At 37.9% G+C, this 24,650-nt stretch overlaps 2 protein-coding genes across 2 annotated transcripts in view; one reads left to right on the top strand and one right to left on the bottom strand.

The window, feature by feature from the left end:
* LOC144061859 (stromal membrane-associated protein 1-like) overlaps positions 1 to 12,678 on the top strand; it is a 55,772-nt gene extending 43,094 nt beyond the window's left edge. Inside the window, exons 8-10 of the mRNA XM_077582743.1 lie at positions 3,922 to 4,111; positions 7,268 to 7,410; positions 9,526 to 12,678. Coding sequence (XP_077438869.1) covers positions 3,922 to 4,111; positions 7,268 to 7,410; positions 9,526 to 9,651 — 459 coding nt within the window. The 3' untranslated portion in view covers positions 9,652 to 12,678. The remainder of the gene's footprint in view (positions 1 to 3,921; positions 4,112 to 7,267; positions 7,411 to 9,525) is intronic.
* A 144-nt stretch (positions 12,679 to 12,822) lies between these two features.
* b3gat2 (beta-1,3-glucuronyltransferase 2 (glucuronosyltransferase S)) overlaps positions 12,823 to 24,650 on the bottom strand; it is a 49,789-nt gene continuing 37,961 nt past the window's right edge. Inside the window, exons 4-5 of the mRNA XM_077582745.1 lie at positions 22,526 to 22,674; positions 12,823 to 13,988 (exon numbers count right to left, since the gene is read on the bottom strand). Of these exons, the coding sequence (XP_077438871.1) occupies positions 13,902 to 13,988; positions 22,526 to 22,674 (236 nt within the window). The 3' untranslated portion in view covers positions 12,823 to 13,901. The remainder of the gene's footprint in view (positions 13,989 to 22,525; positions 22,675 to 24,650) is intronic.

Raw genomic sequence — 24,650 nt, 5'->3', positions numbered from 1 at the left:
CACTCTGTTAGCGTGAACACACGATTTAGTGCCCGCTCTTTAGGATCTGAGTAAATCAGGCTCTAATGACTTTGTATGTCGCAGCTGAGCTAAGTTTAGCCTGTCTGTCTTGGTTGTATATTGCATTTGTATATTTTAGCTTTGTTAAGGGGTTATCAAAAAAGCTCAAGCTAACAAACAAGGATGGTCTTTTTTTTCTTTTTTTCTTTTTTACCACCGATGCAGTTTTTTAAAAATAAATAAATCATTTGTAATCTTCTTCTGTCATATTTTGTGCTATAGAGTATTTATGGTTTAAACAATGTAGGCAATTAGTATGTCCAAACTCACATTGTTTTGCCTACATCGGGGGAAATTGCCATTTTTGTTTTTATTTGTCATTCGTAATCTTGAGTAGTATAGTTATTATACAGAGTATTTTTCAACTCCTGCTGACAGTTTAATTCTGATTTCATTTCACACTTTGGGGAGTGGATTATAAATTAATTATTTACACAAATGAATTTTGAAGGCAGCAGAGTATAAAATCAGCTAAATGTCAAACAATTGCCCCTAAACAAGGCAATCCGCTATTGATTCCGCCATTAATATTACATTTCTACTGCTGTTAAAAATGTCCTTGGCAAGGCTACACTAATTAAAACCATGAAACCGTAACAGCCACTTTGTTAGCTGTAATAAATCGTAAGCAGAGCATTTCTCCTGGAAGTGTTGTTGTTGTTGTTGTCTCTCGCAGATAAATGACAAACATGAATTTGTGCAAAACTGATTTTCAGGCTTGAGAGCATACCAACTACCGTAAATACAAAAACGAGCAAGACTGCTCGGTCGTTATTGAGCAAAGTGAACAAGAAGTAAATTGGTAGGTGACCTATTCAGCCGCTCAATTTCAGTGCTAAACAGGATTTAAAGTGTGAAGAAAAATGGAGACACACTAGAAGGGAAAAAGAGGCACATGCAGTTAATTGCCGTTGAGTGAAGAAATGGAACGGGGGCACACAAGTGATGAAATGAACTGGTGACTGATGATTGATTCCCCTCCACTTTTCTCTCCTTTTCTAGTGTACTCGTTTCTTTGTTCAGATTTCTTTCGTTTTTACACAAAAACAATCTTACCGTGGCTTTTAAGACACAGATGGCCGAGCAGAGGGGAGTATACGGCTGTTTCAAGCAGTGATGGAAAACCATCCAGGAAAAAGGCTGGTGTGTGTATACGTGCATCCGCATATGTGCGCGCGTGCGACTACTAGCGACAGCGAGGACAATGCTGTGAGAGATGCTAATTCACCGTACAGCACAGCATTGCTTGAAAAGAATGGAGCCTTGTTGTGGAGGCTTTCGGTCGCACAATGTGCTGCTAGGAGCCCGCCAACATGTCACGCGCTATGTGGGGTGTGCATGTGTGCGTTGAAGAATGTTAAGTCAAAGTCTCGCTCACCCATGTCATATAAGATGTCTGATCAACACATACACAGCGCATATCCTATACAGTCTTGATTCAGAAAAGTCATTGTGTTAAAAGCTAGTAACATTTTGAACCCGACTGGCCCCGTTCAAAGTATGAGCAGGATTTCTTTTGTGCCCCCGACAGCTTTCTTAAAAGAGGAATATTGTAGAGGTTTTGACTGTGGAGAATTCAAATCACTTCACAGGCGTCTTTATAAAAGGGGCACTGAAATTATTCAGTCAGTATACACAAAGGATAAAGAAATACAAGGCACTTTACACCTCACTATTCTGTTTTGAGGGGGTCGACCTGTCTCAAGAGAATAATAGTTGTTTGGTATGATACACACCTTAGATGATCATAGATTAAGATGATTATTTATTTCTAATAAAACACCAACAATTGTTTGTTAGTGTTGTCTCAGTACATTTTTTCTCAGTCTTCTATTTACAGTACATTGTGATACCTTCACTCACACCTTCTGGAGCATTTGCTGAAGTCACTAAAAATATATATTTTAACTCTTTGACTGCCAAAAACGTTAAATAACGTTTAGTAAAATCCTATGGAGGAGTGCCAAAGACGTTAAAATACGTTTTTTTTTCAAAACAGGTGAAACTAACCATTTTCTATTGTTGATTACTCAAAAACGGAATAAGGTAGAAACAAACTTTTTTTTCTGATGGAAGATGAGAGTCCAATCTTTTTTTGGCAGTATGTGCGTTTCCATAGTCCAAACACATAATTTTCTATGGACCTTGAAAGATCAGTCAAAATGCTTAAAATCGGCTGGCACCCACGGCATCCCTTTTCTGAAAACGTCTGGCAGTCAAAGAGTTAATTAATTAATTAATTAATTTTTTTATATTATTTTTTACTAAAATTTTTCCTGGAGATTTTTTTTAAAGGGATACTAGACTCATTGAGACATTTTCAACAATAAAAAAATATATATTTTGTCTATAATTAATGTGATAACTTTTTTTTAACAATTAATACCTTTAAAAACTCATTTTGCCACTTGTCACCTGTGCCGAGGAAACCGGTAACGACCAATCATGGCTCAGTTTGCTAAACCAAACTCGTAAAACTTGGTGAGCCTTATCGGTCATTACCTGTTTCCTCAGCACAGGTGATGTCATCTTCAGTCGACAGCAAGTGGGGAAAAAGTGTTTTTATTATAATGAAGTTATTCTCTCTGTATTTTAGTTTGCCTTCCAAGCTGGCAAATCTCACACATTTTCCTCACCAAAATCCTAATTAACTGTTATAATCCAAACTATGCATGCCAAACAGTCATTTGTCATATCTTAATTAAACTTGTCATTCCTCCAAGCAGTGTTTATTGCGGAACATGTTCCATCAGGCCTCAACCACACTCATCCCAAAGATGGCTTTGTCACACAATTTTAGAGCAAGATGATAAAAATATTACTTCCAGGAAAAAAATCGAGCTTAATTTGAAGTCTTCTAAATTTGTGAATTATGCGTTTTTGAGTTATGTTCTATTGCCTGACACGGAGTTCCTTCCATTTACTCCTTAATTTAAGAGCAAGGATGCTGCGTATGTGCGGGCATCTATTAATAGCATCGTGTGAACGGCGATTACCTGACGCGCGTTACATTTTGTCTGTTTCTAGCTCTAGCCGATTCTTATCCATCTTTTTTTAACGTTCTGCTCGGCATTACCCCAGCCTGTCCTCCTTTTGCTTCAAATGATGTTTTTCTCCACCCTTCTCAACCTCTGCACTTTATTTTTTCCTCATCCTTCTTGTGATCCCCCTCACCATTGCCCTACTTGTCTCTCCCCATCACCCCCTCCCCTTCCTTTCCTCCCCTCTCTCCTTCTCTTGTTTGTTTGGTGCTTCCTCCATCACGCCCACCCCCACCTCTCTTTCTCCCAAGTAAATGTTGCCCCCCCCCCTCCCCTCCCCAAATTTGCTTTCTCCCCTATTCCTTTTTTAACCCTACTCCCTCCAACTCTTGCTTTGCCCGTCGCCCCCTCTTCTACTCAAAGAGAGTCAGCTGAGTGAGACAGATGAGCGCAGCACTGCCTGCTAAGTAGTTGAGCGCAACATACTTTCAAAGTGGTGTGTGTGTTTGTGTGTTTCTCAGTGGCCACTATTTCTCACAGTCTCCTCTTATCGTATCCATGAAGTCACTTCTGCTTCCCCTTTTACTTCACACTTCACTCATGCATACACGCACGCACGCAGCAGATCCTTTCAGATCATTTTAGACAGAGTGTCTCATGTATTTTTAATATTGTCCTAAAAAATGCAGCTCTTATTACTATTATTTTCTTATCTTGTGGAAATACTATAATAATTGTGTGTGTGTGTGTGTCAAAAAATGCACAGCTACCAACGCACTGCCCAGTCAATCCGGTTTTCATTGGAAAGGGATGAAAATGTTGCAAGCCATATACATTTTTTGATGGAGAAATTCCATCCGTATCTCTTTACTTCCAACAGCCTGGTTCCAAGAGAGCGCCTCAGCCATCAGATCCCTCCACCTCTTCATCTTCCTCCTCTACCTCCACCTGTACCACTACAAGGGCAGAGGAGAAAAAGCTCTTATCGAAAGACTCCATCCTGTCTCTGTACGCCACCAGCTCAGTGGGCAGTCAGCCACAGAGCCAGCAACAGCCTGCTGCTGGGCAAGGTAATATGCAAAACATGCGCACACACATTACTCCAGTCAAAATATTAGCTTTACAGGTTTCATGCTTGGCAGCGGTAATAATCATATTTTGGAACGGTTACTTAAGTAAGTAAGTTGCCAGCGGCAACCTCACCCGTCCCATCATCCTCTCATCATCCTTTCGTAGTAGGGATCGGCAAACTTTCCTATCAAAAGAGACATTTTAGGCCAAATAAATGACCAAAAATCAGTATGGAGCCACAAAACGTGAAGATTGTGATGAAGGAAACATTGTGTTAGTGTTAGTTCAATGTACTGAGAGCCCAAGTGCTAATTAGAGCACACAAAAATATGCAGCATCCAATACTTTGACATTCATTTTCTTTTACCTCATTCTCTTCCGTTTTTGGATTTGTTGAGGTAATTTTTTTAATATATTTTTAGACTTTTCTGACTTTCTGTTACATTTCTTATTGGGAATTTTATAGACATATTATGGTTGTTTTCTACTGATCTTCTTCTTCCTTTTTTGGACATTTTATGTTTATTTTTTTTTTACTTTTTATTGCGGCCTTTATTGCCAGACATTTTCTGACATTTTTGCCAATTTTGTGGACACTTTATGTTAATTTTCGGGAATTCTTCTTTTGTTTTTGGATATTTTATAATTACTTTTTAAACATTTTCTTTTCGGCTTTTTAAAAATTACATTTTCTGACTTATTTTGTTATTGGGCATTTCATAGTTATTTTTTGAACATGTTCTTTTCTGCTTTTTTTATTTTATTTTTTTAATATATTATTATTATTATTATTATTATTTTTCCGATTTTTTTGGTAATTCCCCCAAAAATTTATTGTAATTTTCTGCCTTTCTTTTGTTTTTGGACATTTTAGGTTACCTTTTGAGCATTTTCTTTTCTGCTTTTATTTTTTTTTTTATTGAATTCGCTGACTTTTTTTTTTCTTGACAATTTCATGGACATTTTATGGTAAGTTTCTGCTTTTCCTCTACCTTTTTAGAAATTTTATGGTCACCTTTTGGACATTTTTAGGTAATAACATTTACAACTTAAAAATGTTGATTTTTTAAAATATTTAATCATTCATTAAATTTTTTTTAAATCATTAATTAATTGGAAGAATATTTTATTTTGCAAATAAATATGTAAAAAAAAAAATAATCGATTATTATTCTTATTTTTTTGGGGAGATCCACAGCCAGCCACAGCAGAGGGACTAAAGCCACATGTGGCTCCACAGCTGCAGGTTGCAGACCCCAGAACTAGGCAGACTATTGTTGGATAAATGACAGTTTTGCGTAAATCAAGCCCTGGAGGTGGGCAATCTCGGTCCTCGAGGGCCGGAGTCCTGCAGGTTTTGGAGGTTTCTCACTTCCAACACAAGCTGATTCCAATCAACAGGATCGTTATCAGGCTTATGCAGAGCTTGCTGATGAGCTGATCATTTATCAGCTGTGTTGGAGAAGGGCAACATGTAAAACCTGCATAACTTCTGCCTTCGATGCCCACCTCTGTTTTAGAGGGTCATCATTAACTCTTCTGTATTCACTGTGCATTATGTTGAGCAGCTAGCCATTACTAGCTAATCAGCTCTTAACTTCCACCACAGCTGATAACGATCTGTACCTTTCTTTGCATCATCTTGAGAAGTTTACCACACTTCAAGTAGCTTGCCTGCCTATCAGAACTTTATTGGAAACTTTCATCATGCTTTTGTTGGTTTCTAGCTGTTGGTCAATGCTAGCTACTCCTCCGCTAAAATGGCACGTCTAACATGCTCAACATTTTAATTACACCAAGAAGTTATTGATAAGCATTGAAAGAGGAATAAAATTATTATGTCCTCTTTGCGTGTTCCAAAAATGAAGATAGATTTAATGTAAGAAAAATACACCTTTGCAAAAATGATTTAATAAAAAACAGAATCTCTGGACAAATAACAGCCTCTAATTCATCACTTAAACAGGTGGGATTCAGAGCGTCAAATGTAGCTCTTCCGCGTGCACAACGGTTTCTTATACAGTAGTTAAAAAGACCTCCTCTCTTTCATTTGTTGACAAAACATACTCTCTGGTACTTTTCCGTGAGCGATGGCGAAAACAGAGTCAGGTGTGGGTGTTCAAAACAGATTCTGTTCTCAAGGACCAAATGTGTTTTTGCACAAAGCGCTGAGAAGGAACTTTTTTAGACTAAATAGTATGTCCCAGCTTAAGGTCAGCCTATACGAAGTCAACACCATCTGCTCTGCACAGGACACAAAACATTTCGACAAGGTTAATATAAAGAATTAAAATGTTAATAATGTGTAACAATGGTTAATAAAATAAAATGAAGTATTAAAAATGTTATAATATCTATCAGCATCCTTGAGTATCTTGCATTATATCTCACAAAAGCGAGTATACCCCTCACATTTCTGCTGATATTTAATTATATCATTTTCATAGGACAACACTGAAGAAATGACACACAAAATATGACACTTTGGCCATTTTCACTTTGGGGTTTACTCACTTTTGTTGCCATTGGTTTAGTTATTAATGGCTGTGTTTTCAGTTATTTTGAGGGTACAATAAATATCCTCACTTTTGAGGTAGAGTTTTCAAAAAATGTAGAGTGTCATGTAGATAGAGAGATGAATGCATGCATTGTTAGCCTAATGCACACACATACTTAAAGTACCCACACACAAGAATCATAATAACAGTTCCGAGTGAAGGCGGATGAAAGGTCAGTGTGATGAAAAGCAGCCAGGTCCATTTTCTGGTGTCCAACTTAAGCAGAGAAGTGAAAGCAGACTCGCACCCCATCCCTCCTTTTATTATTTGAAGGAAACAATTGAGTTGATTGTGTGGGTTTCTATTCGCGTGTGCACGCGCGCGAGAATATTCTTAGCGTCGAGTGTGGGAAGCAACTGTGACATTCGTTTGTTGAGAGGAGCAGGCAGTAGCTTTGCGTAGAATTTACATATGCACGTTGATTATCTTGCTGTGTGATTATGTTGACTTATCTAGAGGATTAAAAATGAAAATAAGGATAAAAGGACATTCAGTTACCTCCGTTGTCTGCCTGGAATCTAAATAAACGTTGATGGAGATCAATGGGCTAATGTTCTCAATCACTGGACTTGTGTGTGTTTGTGTTTTGTGCTATAGGAATACACACGGGCCAGCCTCAAAACAGCGCCATGATGGGAGGAGGGGCCATGATGTCAGGCATGACTCTACCTAACGGCAGCTACGTGGACATGCAGCAGAACATGCACGGCGCTCAGCAAGGACAATGGAGTGTGGGACAGGTAATACACAACAATTACAATACTCTATTTACACTCACTGGAGAGCCATTGAAATTAGTCATTTAAATTCAGCAAGTAGCAAAATGGAATTCGACTGAAGACGAAATCTTCATATGAAGATCCATGTGAATGTGCTTGCCAAGACTTTTAAACAGAGTGCAAAACTACTGTTGATGTTGTTATTAGAGGTTCCATATACACTGCCGTACAAAAGTTCTGGAACAGGAATCAGTGGTGTTTTCCTGGGGCTATTTCCACCCTCTATTTGCTGAAAAATCCACCTATTTGCATCTTATAAATATGATGATGACGCATCCCGACTGCCAAATTGAGATATTTATATTTTGGGGAGGAGCTAAATTTAACCTGGGTTGTTGATGAAAATTATGAACTACATTTTCCTCTATATAAGGGTCTTTTTTTTCTTCTTTTTTTTTTAAATTCTGTTGAACCACAATTCAAAAACAATGTATTTTTATTCAATTTTTACTGTGATTAATTTTCATTATTTATTTATTTATTTACTTATTTATTGTTTACCATTAACCTATGGGTATACCAACAATTATTCAATTATGACTTCCTTCAGGCATAACATTACCACTCTTGTCCATATGACGCCGCCATAATAAACGTAAACTGAAAGTTCCTTAGTGTTGCTTTAAATTCGTACATTTATAACAGTCACAAATATTATAATAAACAGAGATATCAAACATATTTGTATTTCCAAAAATCAGAAAGTACATTTACTCACTATGAATAAGTATAGGTGTCTCTCCTTTCTCAATTGAGGCAATCTTCCAGGATCGCTGGAAATGCCATCAGCTGGGTGATACTGCCCTCTAATGGATTATCCGTGCAATGCATGTGTCAGATCATATACGTCAGGGTTTTAATGGGGGAAAAAATATTATACAGACGCTCCCCTACTTACGAACATTCGAGTTACGAACAACGGTACATACGAACATTTCTGCGCGTACAGTATGTCGAAAAATGTTCGGAAAGAAATGCTGTAAGTTAGATTTTGTATTGCGCGTAGTGCTTCTTTCCGCCGCTAATACCGACGATTGGCGCTGTGAGAGCTCATTGGAGGCTGAGCAACGTGGCGAGGAGGAGGAGGAAGAAACGCCGGTCCCCATGAAGCAGGAAATAACTTTTGAAGCCGATTCCAGCGACGACGAAGAATCTCTCATGATATAAAATCCTCCTCTTCCTCCTCCTCCATCATCTCCTTAAGCATCGAGTACATCTTCCAAAAGTAAGTTAAACTTCATTTTATTTATCTTATTACGTACATGTACATACTGTGTGTGTGTCTTTCGCTCTCTCTCTCTAACATACGTAGTACAGTACTGTACGTATTCTCTCCATTTTATTAAAAGTTTTTTTCAGTACAAACCAATGCAGGTTACTTGTACAAGCCTTAAACATACTTATATAAACCTTCAATATACTTATATAGGCTTTAAACATAAATTATAATACAAAATATAGCACTGAAGCAACTTACGAACAAATTCACCTTACGAACGATCGTCCGGAACGTAACTCGTTCGTAAGGTGGGGAGCGTCTGTACTCATGAAATAGAGGGTTCAAAATGTCTTGTAATAATAATATGATACATTTAGCTTCATGGGGTTAAATCAAAAACAATTTTAATTTTGTATGTCCCTAATATAAACACACACACACACATAGTATAGAGAGAGACAGACTGATAGACATATCTGGACAGTTGAGTTACAGCGACTGAAAGCCGGTGCACATTTGAGATCGCTTTGGCTCTTTGTGTGTCTGTGTGCAGCGTGTGCGCACACACACGTACCTGCACAAAGCTCTCAGATGACCAGATAAGAGAGCGGTGCAGCACCAAGGCACATTCATAATAGATAAGACAAAATGGAAGACCGAGGGCGGGCAGAGAGAAGCAGATGAGGTGCCGAATGGGGGGAGCTTGAGGGGAAGTGTCAGGAGGTGATTTGGCGAGTGCAGTAATCAAGGAGAAAAGTCAGCTCAAGTGTGTTTTGCTTCTTATTTCTCTGCAAAAAAAAAAAAAAAAGTTTTTAGTGATATGTATTCTAATACTCTTTTTTTCTTTCGTCCCTCAGTTATCCCAACAGATGTCAGGCATGGCCACAAATGGTGGCGCAGCAACTTCAGGTGCCCCTGCAGCCAGTTGGTCCGCAGCGCCAGCAGCCTCCGGACAGACCCTCAGCACTCAGTTGTGGAAGTGACGAGTGGGCAGCCCGGAAAATGAGTCGTGCGGCAACAAGCTCCCTCCCCGGCACCCCCAAGATTTCCTTTCAAAAGACAAGACAAGACAAGACGGTTTGGACGGGGCGGCGGTCATGTTTTGTCTTAATTGGATCTCATTTTGATTTCCTGTTAGTGTTGTGTAAAGAGTAGGTACAAGTTAGAGCACAATAAATAGAGAGCACTGCTGGACAGAGTATCCGCGATAGTATAGTTCGATAATATCATTATAAAAATGAATAGTTAATAGTCATTGAGTACGTACAGTAGATATGGTTCCGTTGTGCTGTGTGTGTGTTCATCTCCTCCCACGCCGGCCCTCACTTTCTTTCCAGCCAGCGGAGCCTCGTGGGCTGGTAATAGTCTGACCGGTACTGTAATTGTGTGGTAACGATGTGTGAACCCCAGAGCCATAGACGGCGGTCAGGTCAGTGATTCATCTCCCAGACACTTCTTGCGTAATCGTTTGTTAAACATGCAAAATGGCATGACAACATTTGGACTATAGAAGAAATGAAATGTATCAGTTCTATAGTGATGCTCATATGGTAAATCAAAACTTGAAGTCACTATAGGAACGTTCTTGTGTCCTTTTTTTTCCTCTTTCTTTTCTTGAGATACAAATGAAATACAGTGGAAATTGTCTTTGGATCACACCATCAATTTCTCAACAGCAAAAATCCTCAAACGTCAACTCAAGAGACGTCACACGGGCGGGACTGCACTCTGCCATGTGAGGAGCCATTTCCCTGAGAACTAGCTGTGCAAAGTCAAATAACCCCAAGGTACAACTTTTACGAGTGTATTGTTTAGTTAACAATTCAAATTTGTAATTTTCTTATTGTTTTATGGTCTTATCATCTTGGAAACGTAGATACTACTAGCATAGTTAGCCAATTCTAAAACGCATTCACAATATGAAAATATGTTCTTAGAAATTATTTAATTCAGTATTTTTTTTTATTATTATTTTATTTTTTATTTTTTTCTGGAGAGCTCGGTGTTGTTTATTCGGTAATTTTACCGATTTGACATGTCATCATCATTGCGCTCTCTTTTTTTAAATTTTTTTATTTTATTTTATTTTAATATAATATTAATATTAATTCAGTCAGTTTAAGTATATCAAGGATCCACCCTGAGGAATTATGAGACATTATATTTTGTTTGATGTTATTTAGGGTGGTAAACCAAAAGTCAGTCCTGACACCAGTTATAATCATTTCAATTTCCACTGTATTTACCATTTACTATCATTTCATGTGCAAAAACTTGCTTGCTCATGCAAACAGATGTAGAAGCCGATCCACTAAAAGTGACATGTGGTGAGATTCATGACTGGCCTTAATTGAAACATTTGTCATTTGACAAATTCCTCCGTCAAAGGCAGTGAATGAGTTAATTATGCTTCAGTCAATTCCATACTATTCAACAATGTGGTAGCAAGAAAAACAAAACAATATTTAATATAAGTTTGAGTTTGTTTTTGCAGTTTTTTTCTGATCACTCTTTTTAAAATTGAAAATCATTTAAATTTAATATGTTATGAATGCACTGATTATAAAAATCATCCACACGTCTAGTATCATAACTGCATGACTGATGTGTCTTAACAAACCGATTATCGTCAAAATCGGCAAATAATAAGTATCTGTAAATAGATGAGTTAGGCCCATCTGTGTGATTTATCAAACTCGAGGCAAATTGCAATGTCTGATTTTGCATTTTTAAAAAGCGTATCTAAAAGACAGGTGCGAATTCCACCACTGTGTGTAACCATGGTGATGAGGCATGGTGAAAAATGAGAGGCGACAGGAGAACTGATGTTTTCCACTTATGTAAAAAAAAAAAAAAATGTTTTAAATGACACAACCAAAAATGATCACAGCATATTCAGCAATGCAGTTTTGGAGCTCCTGAAGTATGTACGGGCTGACGTGGTCAATCACAAGAAGGAGTCATGCCATATCACCGATGACAAAGCTCTTTTAAAGTCTCGTCTGGGTCATTTCAGTCAGTGCACTCTTAACAATTGTCATGTTTAAAACAGTCTGTGCAGTTTGTTAGTGTGAACATGCAATTTTCTACCCACTATTTGCGATCTTAGTAAACCAGGTGCTTACCTTACTCACTGTTGGGTCGTCCTAAGATGAGGTCTCCTTTATCCAGCCTGATCCAGCTATTGGGCTCTGAGCCAGTAAAGTCATTCCTTTTTGTTTGGAAGCCTCTCCTGCATTCCTGGAGGCAAATTAAACCACCGCAGAATCACAGCGATTCATCTCGGTGCACTTTAAATACCGCAGAGCGAGCACTGGATCTCAGTGTATTGTGGTTCTGTATCTCAAGATTGTCATCAGGGAACAGATAAGTGAAACGTGTATTTACTTTCTACCAAATCTCCTCCCATCCATAACGATGCAATTTCAAATCCATCCTTGAGTCTTTTCTTAGTGTTCTGCCACCCGTTTTTTTTTTTTTTTTTAATTGTGCGTGTTGTTGTGTGCCGTACAAGGGAAGCACAATTAGTGTGGAGCAATTAAACCTGGATGACCAATCAAATGATGGCGACCTGTATGAAAATGCTGGATCGGTCCCATCGTTGCTGTTGAGTTCATGTTGAGAATAAAAGTAACAGTACGAAAAAAAAAAAACATTAAAAAAAATTCACTGCCACAGCAATGCAGAGAATCGCATTCACTTGTAACAGGGTAACTCTGCCACGTAATAAATATTCATGTTAAGCATTAAATATGTGATTAGTGTGGATGACACATCAACACATAACATGTCCTTCAGGTTCATTTGCATTTGTGTTTACATTTTCTGGTGCCTAATACAAAACATATTTCTGTGCATTCATACCGTAAATGTATCCATGTTCATTATTGTCCAAAGAGTAGAATTCCGTTGTGGAAGTACTGTTTTGTTGTTTGGGAATTCCATTCTATTTGAATTTGTCCCAGCATTTACCAGCAGAACATTTCCAATAAAGGATGATGAATCCTGGATGTAATTGTTCCTCTTTATTGATGATCTTTTTCTGTTTGTCCACAGCGATGATTTCAGCTGTCACGTTTATAACGAGAGGGTGCACACATGTTCACTTTGGGTCATTTTAGAGTGTAACAACAAATAATTTAGGCGTCACTAAATGTTTGCCACATAAACATTTTTATTGATGATGAATACTGTAATGACATCACATAATCTGGAAGACAGGTGAAAACCAGGCTACTCAAATAATCATTGTTGTCTTCTGTCAGGCATTACAAATTTGTTTGCTGTATTATGTACGGAGCGCCGTAGCTTAGCATGTAGCTTCAAAACTGTTAAGTGCGTTTTTGTTGCTCTGTATTCAGGACAAGTGCACTGACAAATTTGATCCCATGGTTTTGTTTGGTTTACATTCACAAATGGAAATATATATCTTGGTGGACATCAGGGTCAGTTTTGAATTTAATGCTGCCCTTCTGGCTGCTTTGTCAAGCAAGCGGTCTAATATGTGCAGTTTTATTCCATGACCTCTTCAGAAGGGCACCTCAAGGTTCACTGCGTGGGCAAGTCCTACATTAACTCATCCTCTTATTTTGCTTTGTACATTACGTACTAGAAAACACATTCAATATATCCCAAAGTATTTGCACTCTTCTCAAATTCTTATTTTTTTATTTACAGTCTGGAAAGAGTTAAAAGCCGTTATCCAGAAATGGAGCAAACAATAAAAAACAGCCGGCCCACAAAAATTATCCCAGCACAGCAACAAGTCATTTAGGGCACAAAGGTCACAAAGGAACCCAGGACAGCATCAAAAAAAAAACTGCAGGACTCCCTCACCTCAGTTAAGGTAAGTGTTCACGCCTCAACAATAGGGATGTAACGATAATGGCAGTATCGTGATATCGCGATATTAAAACTGCCGCAATATCGTCGTCGTCATGTCACGATCAAAAAAGCAGCACATCCGTTAAAAAAGTCAGGTTGATTTCCATTTGTGCAGTTTTAGCACCCTCTGGTGGCTAGTTTTTTTTTGGTGCAGTTTAATTTTCACAAGGCATGTTTTGGAACTTTTATGTTTAAAATCCACGCTAATGGTCAAATGAAGGGGAACGCACTTCCTCCGTGTTCCGTTGTTCTTCCTTGAAGGAGAGCAAGCGAGCTGTTTGCGAGCAGCAAGTTCCAGCTGAGATATGTTGACAATCCTGAATCCCTTTTTTGTTTGAAAAGACATAGCTCACACCTCGATGAGCACCGTGTCTTTCGGATGTTTCGGCTCATTCCCGAAGTTTGGGTTCTCAGTGCGTGTGTGCCACACCAGCACCTGCAGGGAGGAAAAAGCAAACAAAAACAAACTGAATTACTGCAGGTGATCCGTCCAAAATGCATTCACTTTTTTTTTCTAGCCTTATTTCAAAATTAAATTAAAAAAACACCTGATAATGACACGAAAACCTCTGACAACCTCAAATATTTATATCAAATATTTAAAACGGTACAAGGCTCGCAGCTGCGGTCTGACGAGAGTAAAGTGTGTAAGGAAAGAGAAGAAATGTGGACTTATTTTTTAATGATTAATTTATTACTATTATCTTCCTTTCAAAAGTCTTTTTTAGGCAACTACTGGGCACATATTCCGTTGCGTTTTTTGCTTCTTGCTGGTGTAGGAGGGATTCAACAGTCTGACACTTCACAAAATGTCTCCAAGCAAAAGCACGCGTCATGCAGCTCTTGAACACGCTTTGCAGTCAGTGGCAGAAAATACTGCAACGCATGCAAACATTCAACAAGAGTAATTTAATCAGTTTATTTTTATTATTATTATTATTAATATAATTATTATTATTAATACTATTATTAATACTATTATTATTATTATTAGTATAGCCTTATTTCAAAATTAAATTAAAAAATCACTTTATAATGACATGAAAACCTCTGACAACCTCAAATATTTATATCAAATATTTAAAACTGTACAAGGCTAGCAGCTGCGGTCTGACGAGAGTAAAGTGTGTAAGGAAAGAGAAGAAATGTGGATTAATTTATTACTATTATGTTCCTTTCAAATGTTTTTTTTAGGCAACTACTGGGCACATATTCCGTTGCGTTTTTTGCTTCTTGCTGGTGTAGGAGGGATTCAACAGTCTGACACTTCACAAAATGTCTCCAAGCAAAAGCACGCGTCATGCAGCTCTTGAACACGCTTTGCAGTCAGTGGCAGAAAATACTGCAACGCATGCAAACATTCAACAAGAGTAATTTAATCAGTTTATTTTTATTATTATTATTAATAATAATAATATTAATATTATTAATATTAATATCAACAAGAGTAATTTAATCAGATTATTATTATTATTATTAATATTATTATTATTATTATTAATAATATTATTATTATTAATATTATTATTAATAATAATAATATTATTATCATCATTCTCTGCCTGAAGCTAATGAGCTCATAATTCAGATGCGTGTGCGTGACATTTGCGGCTCCAAAGCAACATTTTGCACCGTGAGATTCGCAGGGGTTTGATTTATAGCAGGCTGAAAATACCACACGTGCGTGCGTTTGTGCGTGCGTGTCGGCTTCTTCACTTGGAATATGTCACTTCCTGCCCACTGTGCCGCTAATTGCTCCACTTTGCATACTTAACCAGACTAATGCGACATCCACCAAGAACTATGCCAGAGCTGTGGGGACTGTGAGTGTGTGTATGTACAGTATGTATGTGTGTGTGTGTGTGTGTGTGTGTGTGTGCCCGACCGGCACTAGGAGCAGCCCCCGTGTTGCTCTGGAATATCTCGCTCCTTTTAGATCACATTTGGCATGTCTGACTTTTTCTTTTATGGCTTTGTGTGCTTTCGCTCTTTTTCTTTTTCTTAAGTTTAAACTCTCTCTTGCTCTCTCTTCTTCCCTGAGGCGACTTGGAGACAAAAAGCTTTACCTGGACGTTTTATTCCCCTTAATAGCATACAGAGCGGGAGAGAGAAAAGCCGGCTCCCTAGCAGAATTAGACGTTTGAGAATGAAGATAAAATTGACCAAAAGTAAAACTACCAACATGTGATATTGTTTTAATTTTTAAAATGTGCTATTAAAAAAATAACCCTGGTGTACCGTAGTCCAAAAATACGCTGAGATATAAATGCATACACATCGATATAAAAATACAAATCCTTCAATAAAAAGATACCCTTTTGAAGAGTGAGTCCATTTTTGTTAAAGGGGCAGATACACACATTAACAAGCAGGCTGGGGCTTTTTTTATGTCTAACTTTTATGAACAATAGAACTACTTTATAATTAGTTTGTCCGTTTTCCACTTACTTGACGTCGCTCCACTTATGTTCCGTTTTTTTATGAGCCTCTAAACGAAACTACAGCTATAGAAGTTGAGTGCTAGTGTTAATAAAATTAGTACATTTATATTTACCATAAAAATAACACATTTTGGAACAATACATCTCCAGTTCATTTACAAATTTTATCTCCGAAGCTCATCTTAAATGTAAACCTGTAGAAGTGTGTAAAAAAAAATGTTTTTTCTTCAATTAAGTTTAATAGCACTCTTGCAATAAACCTAATAAACAAATGGATCACAAAGTACACAATCTATATGTAGAACCACTCAAGAAAGTGAACCAGCTCAGCTGGCTGCCACAAACACATTAAGCCCGCAATAATAGAATAAAACCTACGAGTCAATGCAAATGAAATAAACTTAAGTGTCGTTTTGCAGTCCTTTTTGAGACACATCTCCTTGTGTCATCCATTTTCTACACCGCTTATCCAGTTTAGGGTCGCGAGGAGCTTGGCACTTTCCCAGCAAAGTGGTCACACTTCGAGACAGACAACCATTCCCAGTCGACAAGTGAACCACTACATTATCAGGAAGGCCACCTTCATTCAACCACTTCTCATTTTCTACCAGACTTTCACTTAATGTACCTCAAATTTGGAGGAAAAAGTGCTGATGAATTTGAACATTAAACTAGACTTTATTTAGACTTCTTCATCGGTACAGCTGCTATGATGGAGGATTTAACATTCTCGTTTGACCGTTTGAGCCCAACTAAAGAAAGAGCAATGTGTAGCTGGACTCGAGATGGCCACTGCAGCTAAAAAGCCAGCTTTCAAAACAGCTCCGAAGGATCCGCAGCCAAGCTTGGTGCAATGAAACTCGCCTTGGAGGATGGAAGCAAGCCATGATTGTTGCTCTCCCTAATAAAGGAGATCTTTCCAACTGCAACAACCGGAGGGGGATTACATTACTATCGATTCCCTGCAAAGCTTTATGTGTGCGCTACTACTCAACTGCATTTTGGAAGCTGTTGTTGAAAAACGTTTGAACAGAAAAGCTTCCCCTGCTCAAAATTGAGAATACATATGCCTAAAATGAACACATACTTACATTTCCCTTCCCTCTTGCTGAGCCTTTGCTTTATAATCCGAACCCCACCATGCGCATTCACCAAACCCATCTTTATTGAATTATAAAATATACGCTACGTCTGACGGTGAATGCTACGATGGCATGTGGGCCATGTATAATTTATTTTTTTTTTTTAACAATATCCCGAGAAAAAACTGGTAAATTTACGGGGGGAAAAAAAGTGCTACTTTATAAAGTGGCAAATTTGTGAGAGAAAAAACTTGTAAATTTGCAACTTTATAAAGTGGTACATTTGCGAGAAATACACGTAGCGTACTACTTGTAGCGTTTTCATCCTGCCTTTTCTTTTTATAAAGAGAGTTACGTTAACCATCAACGAATCCTTATGTTTCCTCTTGATGGACAAAAGTCAGCACCTCGTCCAGACTATAGCTACGCTACGTGTATTTCTCGCAAGTTTCAGATTTTTTTTTTTTTACCACAAATCTGCCACTTTATAAAGTCGCAAATTTGACATTCTATAAAGTATCAAAAGTTTTTTCCACGTAAATGTATGTGGGGGGTTTTCTCGCAAATTTGCCACTTTTTAAAGTGGCAAATTTGACATTTTATAAAGTATGAAAAGTTTTTTTCATGTAAATGTATGTGGGGGGTTTTCTCGCAAATTTGCCACTTTTTAAAGTGGCAAATTTGACATTTTATAAAGTATCAAAAGTTTTTTTCACGTAAATGTATGTGGGGTTTTTTCTCGCAAATTTGCCACTTTTTAACGTCGCAAATTTGACATTTTATAAAGTATGAAAAGTTTTTTTCACGTAAATGTATGTGGGTTTTTTTCTCGCAAATTTGCCACTTTTTAAAGTCGCAAATTTGACATTTTATAAAGTATCAAAAGTTTTTTTTCACGTAAATGTGGGGTTTTTTCTCACAAAATTGCCACTTTTTAAAGTGGCAAATTTGACATTTTATAAAGTATCAAAAGTTTTTTTCACGTAAATGTATGTGGGGGTTTTTCTCGCAAATTTGCCACTTTTTAAAGTCGCAAATTTGACATTCTATAAAGTATCAAAAGTTTTTTCCACGTTAATGTATGTGGGGGTTTTTCTCGCAAATTTGCCACTTTTTAAAGTGGCAAATTTGACATTTTATAAAGTATCAAAAGTTTTTTTCATGTAAATGTATGTGGGGGGTTTTCTTGCAAATTTGCCACTTTTTAAAGTGGCAAATTTGACATTTTATAAAGTATCAAAAGTTTTTTCCACGTAAATGTATGTGGGGGGTTTTCTCGCAAATTTGCCACTTTTTAAAGTGGCAAATTTGGCATTTTATAAAGTATCAAAAGTTTTTTTCATGTAAATGTATGTGGGGGGTTTTCTCGCAAATTTGCCACTTTTTAAAGTGGCAAATTTGACATTTTATAAAGTATCAAAAGTTTTTTTCATGTAAATGTATGTGGGGGGTTTTCTCGCAAATTTGCCACTTTTTAAAGTGGCAAATTTGACATTTTACAAAGTATCAAAAGTTTTTTTCACGTAAATGTATGTGGGTTTTTTTCTCGCAAATTTGCCACTTTTTAAAGTGGCAAATTTGACATTTTACAAAGTATCAAAAGTTTTTTTCACGTAAATGTATGTGGGTTTTTTTCTCGCAAATTTGCCACTTTTTAAAGTGGCAAATTTGACATTTTATAAAGTATCAAAAGTTTTTTTCACGTAAATGTATGTGGGGTTTTTTCTCGCAAATTTGCCACTTTTTAAAGTGGCAAATTTGACATTTTACAAAGTATCAAAAGTTTTTTTCACGTAAATGTATGTGGGTTTTTTTCTCGCAAATTTGCCACTTTTTAAAGTGGCAAATTTGACATTTTATAAAGTATCAAAAGTTTTTTTCACGTAAATGTATGTGGGGTTTTTTCTCGCAAATTTGCCACTTTTTAAAGTGGCAAATTTGACATTTTATAAAGTTTCAAAAAATAATTTCACGTAAATGTATGTGAGTTTTTTCTCACAAATTTGCCACTTTATAAAGCTCCAAATTAGCAATTTTTTCTCTGAATATTACCCCCTTTCCCCTCGAAAAAAAATATATTTAGGCGTGCCCCAAAAATACGTCGTCCGTCGTAGGACGCAACCTAAAGCTAATTAATGACCTGACTGGCGTCACATTGTGACTGCAATCAGCCTTTACTGAGTAACGATGTCACTTTGCGACATATTTTCTCATTCTTTTGAGCGCTGCCATTGAAATGACTGATGATGTCACAGGCTGTTAAAGGCCAACATTCATATCAGCCCCATTAAAGGTAATGGGGCTGATAATCGTCACGATAGTTTCAACACAGAGCTGTCAGCAGCAGCTGCAGCAGCACTCGACTGTAAATGATGAGCCAGCAGGTCTGAATATTTATCCTCTTCCCTGCAGGAGACATTAACCAATAATCCTCCAGGGACACACTGCAGTGCCACACACGCACACATCAAATAAAACCAATGTTGCATTTTTATTTTCATTTTTACACCGGACACAAGAAGGATCTGGCCTGTTGGTTTAAATGTTTCAATATGATTCAAAATTTATCGCGCCCCACGTCATGACGTCACCAGACCAGAAGTTGGGGACCTCTTTGACCTTTGCTCCCCAGCTATTCTACGGTTCATGCATATATTAAGCCGATAGTAAAGCAAAACCAGATCACAAAGAATTTCATTATCATTCAATTGGCACAAAATGCAATGAGAAAATGTAAATTATGCAAACGGAATCTGGGACTGAGAGGCCGAAGATGGTATTATCACAAACTTAATGAAGTCAGAGACGGAAATGAAAATGTGCTTTTACTTTTTGGTGGCTGCAACCTTTCACAACGATATATCAGAATATGGCCAAGTTTGTTAAGTTATGTGAGTCAAGGTTAGAGAAGAAACACTGTTCAAGTTGGGCGTATACGTACACGGTGCCTGTGCACAATTTCGTGATACAAAGCCGTATTAAAAATTCTACTTTTGCGTTGATAATGCAAAATTTGGGCTAATAACATCAGAAAGGTATTACGGTAATTAACGCGAAGCATAAATGTATTGAAACAAAAATGAAAAACTAATAAATAACAAAATACAGTTGTGTGTATTTTAATTAGTGAAAAGGATCATTTTATGAATACACACTGTTAATTATCTAGCATGAAATAACTTGAAATGTGAACCTTTGTTTCCAAGCACTGAACATTATGTAATTCCGAACTAATAATGGTGTAATGGAGTACTTGTGATGTTGCAAGAAAATTGCCTTTTTGGTCTTAATGTTAATGTTCTGTTCAGTAACAAATGCCGACACTGCCAAAATAACAAGGAGGGGGAAAAAAAAAAACGTTTAGCCTGGAAACACCAGACTGGACTGTAATACTTTTAGTTGATGATTCCCTTGAAAGTGGGTAATAGAATCCATTTCTCAGCAGGTCTTTGAAGGCACCTCAGTGATGGTTGTCAAGACGATGAGTAGCTTCATAAAACCAAGTGCCAAAAGGGGCTGCGGTGATTTAAGATGAGCTGCATCGATCTAAGCTGTCTAAGCAAGCACAGAACTACAATTGACTGCGTCACATAAAAAAAGTTTCTAGTCTATTCAAGCTACCGACGTCTAAGTTTAGAGCAGGCCACCGGCTTTATGCATGACTCATGCTGTCAATACAGTAGAGAGAATAGCCGTAGCAAGTTGATGCAATTCTTCTCTCTCTCTCTCTCTCTCTCTCTCTCTCTCTCTCTCTCTCTCTCTCTCTCTCTCTCTCTCTCTCTCTCTCTCTCTCTCTCTCTCTCTCTCTCTCTCTCTCTCTCTCTCTCTCTCTCTCTCTCTCTCTCTCTCTCTCTCTCTCTCTCTCTCTCTCTCTCTCTCTCATTGTGATGTTTTGTAGAATCAAATCGCTAGCAAGGTAGCTATAAGTTCCCCGTGTGTTTGCATAGGTTTTCTACTGGTATTTATGTATTCATAAACACATACATGATGAAGAAACAGGTCACGATTCATTGATCCCCAATTATTAATATTTTGTAGACGAGCCCAATTAGACAGCATGTGCGGCGTTCTGGGCGTGAACACAGCCGACTAGCTTCCTGGTCAATGCGAGTGATTTTTCCGCATTATCTTTACAGGGGAAGTCAACCCCCAGAAAAATGATTGACGAAAATATGTTCTATGCAACCCCAATAGTCTAAATACAGTATTCTGATTAATATTGTGTTAAGCAGCAAAATCCAGCCGTTTCGATCAATATCACAAGATGGCCATTTTGCCATGCTGTTGCCATGTTGCGCAGGTGTCAGGTAACAACCAATCACAGCCCAGCTTCAGAAAACAGGCGAGCTGTGATTGGTCGTTGCCTGAGTCCTGAGCAACCGTGATGTCATCTTCAGTCGACAGCAAGTGGCAAAATGGCCGCCCCCTGAGATGGATAAAAATGGCTGGATTTTTGCTTCATAACTCTTATTCCACAAACGTAATATTAATCAGAATGTCATGTTTAGACTAGTGAGGTCACATATAACATATTATTATCAAGAAATGTTTAAGGTTAACTTCTCTTTTAAAATCAGCGTACGAGAGGCGCACAGTGTTTGGCATTGCGGAAGTAGAAGATCAAAGCGTGCAAGGTACTTTTATAAGGGACTACAAACAGACTTCCATAGTAGGCCAGGAGTAAAGATGTCCCTGAAGTTGTACAATCCAGTTTATACACAACAGCACTTCAACCTGAATAACGAAGGGGTCCATAACATTGCCTCCATAGGAAATTCTAATGTCTAAAATGTCTTCTTTTTTTTAATACAAAGACCTCATTTTGTAGACAGTGCAGCTGAGCTTAACTCTTTGACTGCCAGACGTTTTCAGAGGGATGCCGTGGGTGCCAGCCAATTTAAGCATTTTTGACTGATCTTTCAAGGTCCACAGAAAATTATGTGTTTGGACTACCAAATGAAAGATTGGACTCTCATCTTTCATCAGAAAAAAGGTTTGTTTCTACCTTATTCCGTTTTTCAGTAATCAACAATAGAAAATGGTTAGTTTCACCTCTGTTTTGAAAAAAAACGTCTTTTAACGTCTTTGGCACTCCTCCATAGGATTTTACTAAACGTTATTTAACGTTTTTGGCAGTCAAAGAGCTACGCATAAAACCTGGTATATCCTGATTTTTGTGCTGATGCAAGACTCAATGCACTTGTTTGGGAATTTGTTTAATCTACCAAGGGCATTTTATTTGGCATGCACCTGGCGCACCTCACAATTTGATGGCTGAAAGTAGACTAAACTTTACAAATGCTGGAACCATGTCTAACTATTGGCACAGGTAGTTTAATGTGATTTTGCTGAATTTGGTTAAGGTGCAGGCAGGCGGATTACAGATTTGGAAAATACCCAAATTTAGACATTGTAACTCTCCATCCAAACAGTGTTGCCTTCTCACTAACCTGAGCGCAGTTGTTGGCCTTGGGCTCCAACTCCGTCACATTGGTGATCTGCTTGAGGAAGTCAGACTCCTGCATTCCTGATCGGGAGCCCCGCCTCTTGAACTGTGCCCTTGGATTGGATAGGATCACTTGGAGGTTCACAGCGAAACCTGTGTTGGGAAAGAAAGGAGAGAGGGAGCCGAGGTGGAATTAGGACAGCGGGAGGCGTGACGAGGTTAGCCAGCATGCATTAAAAGCCTATTATGAGGCTATTATAATCACACCAGGTAATGATGATAGCACGCGTTCATGTATCTAATGACTATGATATGGCTGATAAGAAATTCATTTACCACTAGGGGTGTGCAATTCCTCTGCGGTAATTGCATTATGGTGATGGAACGGTTTGGAACGCTTCAGAAGAATGTTGACAATGCAGAGGTGGGCTTAAATAGAGCTTTAGAATAGACTGCCTGTCTGCAATATGATTTAATCAATATGCTTAAAAGTTGCTTAAAAAAAAAAAAGGTCAGTATGTGTCGGAGTTGTACTGAATATTTGACGACAACAAAGGAAATATCACAAAAACAGTTTGTCATGAAAATGAATTGCGATTGAGCAATTTGATTGAAATGTATCTGTATCGGCGATAGTGTATTAACTGGTGTGGAATCAATACCAAAATATGCAGTGATGCACACCGCTAGTGTGCATATGCCAAATGCACGACATGCATTTTCTCGTTGGTTCAGCGACTTCTTCTTCAGGTCGGCAGTTCGATTTATAAATCCAATTTATAGACACTTTTTTTTTAATAGTGAAATTAAGAAAGGTCGTTAACAAGGACCATTGTTACCCTCCGCTCGGATGACAAAACTATTCCGTCTGCCTCCGCCTGTAGTTAGTCTGTGTTTGCCAGGACTTTTATGAGCATATGAAGTCATTTTTATTGACAGGAGCTGTTAAAATTCAAGACCCGGGGCCTCTGGATATCGGACTGCCTGCAGTTGTTTTGAACACATAAAAATCTACCATCGTCAGACCTCTCAATGAAAGCTGACTAATGCAGCTAATTGGCCCACAGCTCAGAAAGATCAACTTGTTTATAGCTTGTTTGTTGTTTGGGGAGTTGACGCTACTCCAGAGGGTCGTCTTCGTGACTCTTCATCTTCAAGCTTACCCTGCACTAGTGACTGCTGTTGTTTTTTTTTGCTCTAACACTCTCCATTAATTTTTTTCCGAGTATTGGTTATGCATCATGGTTAGCATATCTGCCTCACAGTTCTGTTCTTGGTTTGAATCCTGGCTCTGAGTGCAAATCAAATGTCCTTGTCCTTGTCTAGTTTCCAACCACAGCCACCAGCTGTAACAGGAAAAAGGGCTAAAACGCTAATCAATTGAGACATTGTAGCTTGGTCCTTTCTTTTTTTTTTTTGTAACATTAGTGTGGATGCTTGACTAAGTAGACACACAGTTTCTTTTGCAGACGCTCCGAAAATGCAGCTGCTTGTTGACAGGCACTAAAATATACACACGTCCACTTTGGCTTCTCTTCATTTTAGAATCCAATTTAATCCCCCACCGACAACCTTGAGATCTCTTAATGCTCACAGACCTTCTCCAATGGCACTTAAGTTCTTGGTCTCTCATGAAATATACCTTACACGGCCCACACACCAAATTAAAAGTTAAAGGTGACAAGTATAATTATAACTATAATCAGTGCCATTCATTCAGTTACATATTTCAAAATGTGGTTTGTCTATAGCATTTAATTGCCATTACTGTTGTATTAAAAATAATAATAATAATAATTCTAACCAATAGCGCTTCAGATTTTCACAGGTCTCATATTTGGCTAGCTTCAAGTATTTTATTGTTCAATAATATAGTTTTCAAACCTAATATATTGGCTTCAACGAAGATTGTGCCTTAATAGCCATATACAAGACCAGGGGTCTCAACTTGTGGCCCGGGGGCCATTTGTGGTCCACAGGATGATATTGTGCGGGCCCCTACTTGAATTTATTGCTTTGTGTGTGTGTGTGTGTGTGTGTGTTTTTTTTAACCATTTATGGGCTACCAAAGCCAATTTTAAAGGGTAAGTCAACCCCACCATTTTTTTTTTTTTTTACAATATGTTCTA

This window comes from Vanacampus margaritifer, chromosome 12 (assembly GCF_051991255.1).
Source record: "Vanacampus margaritifer isolate UIUO_Vmar chromosome 12, RoL_Vmar_1.0, whole genome shotgun sequence".
NCBI lineage: Eukaryota > Metazoa > Chordata > Actinopteri > Syngnathiformes > Syngnathidae > Vanacampus > Vanacampus margaritifer.
This window is presented reverse-complemented; position numbering and strand designations above follow the sequence as displayed.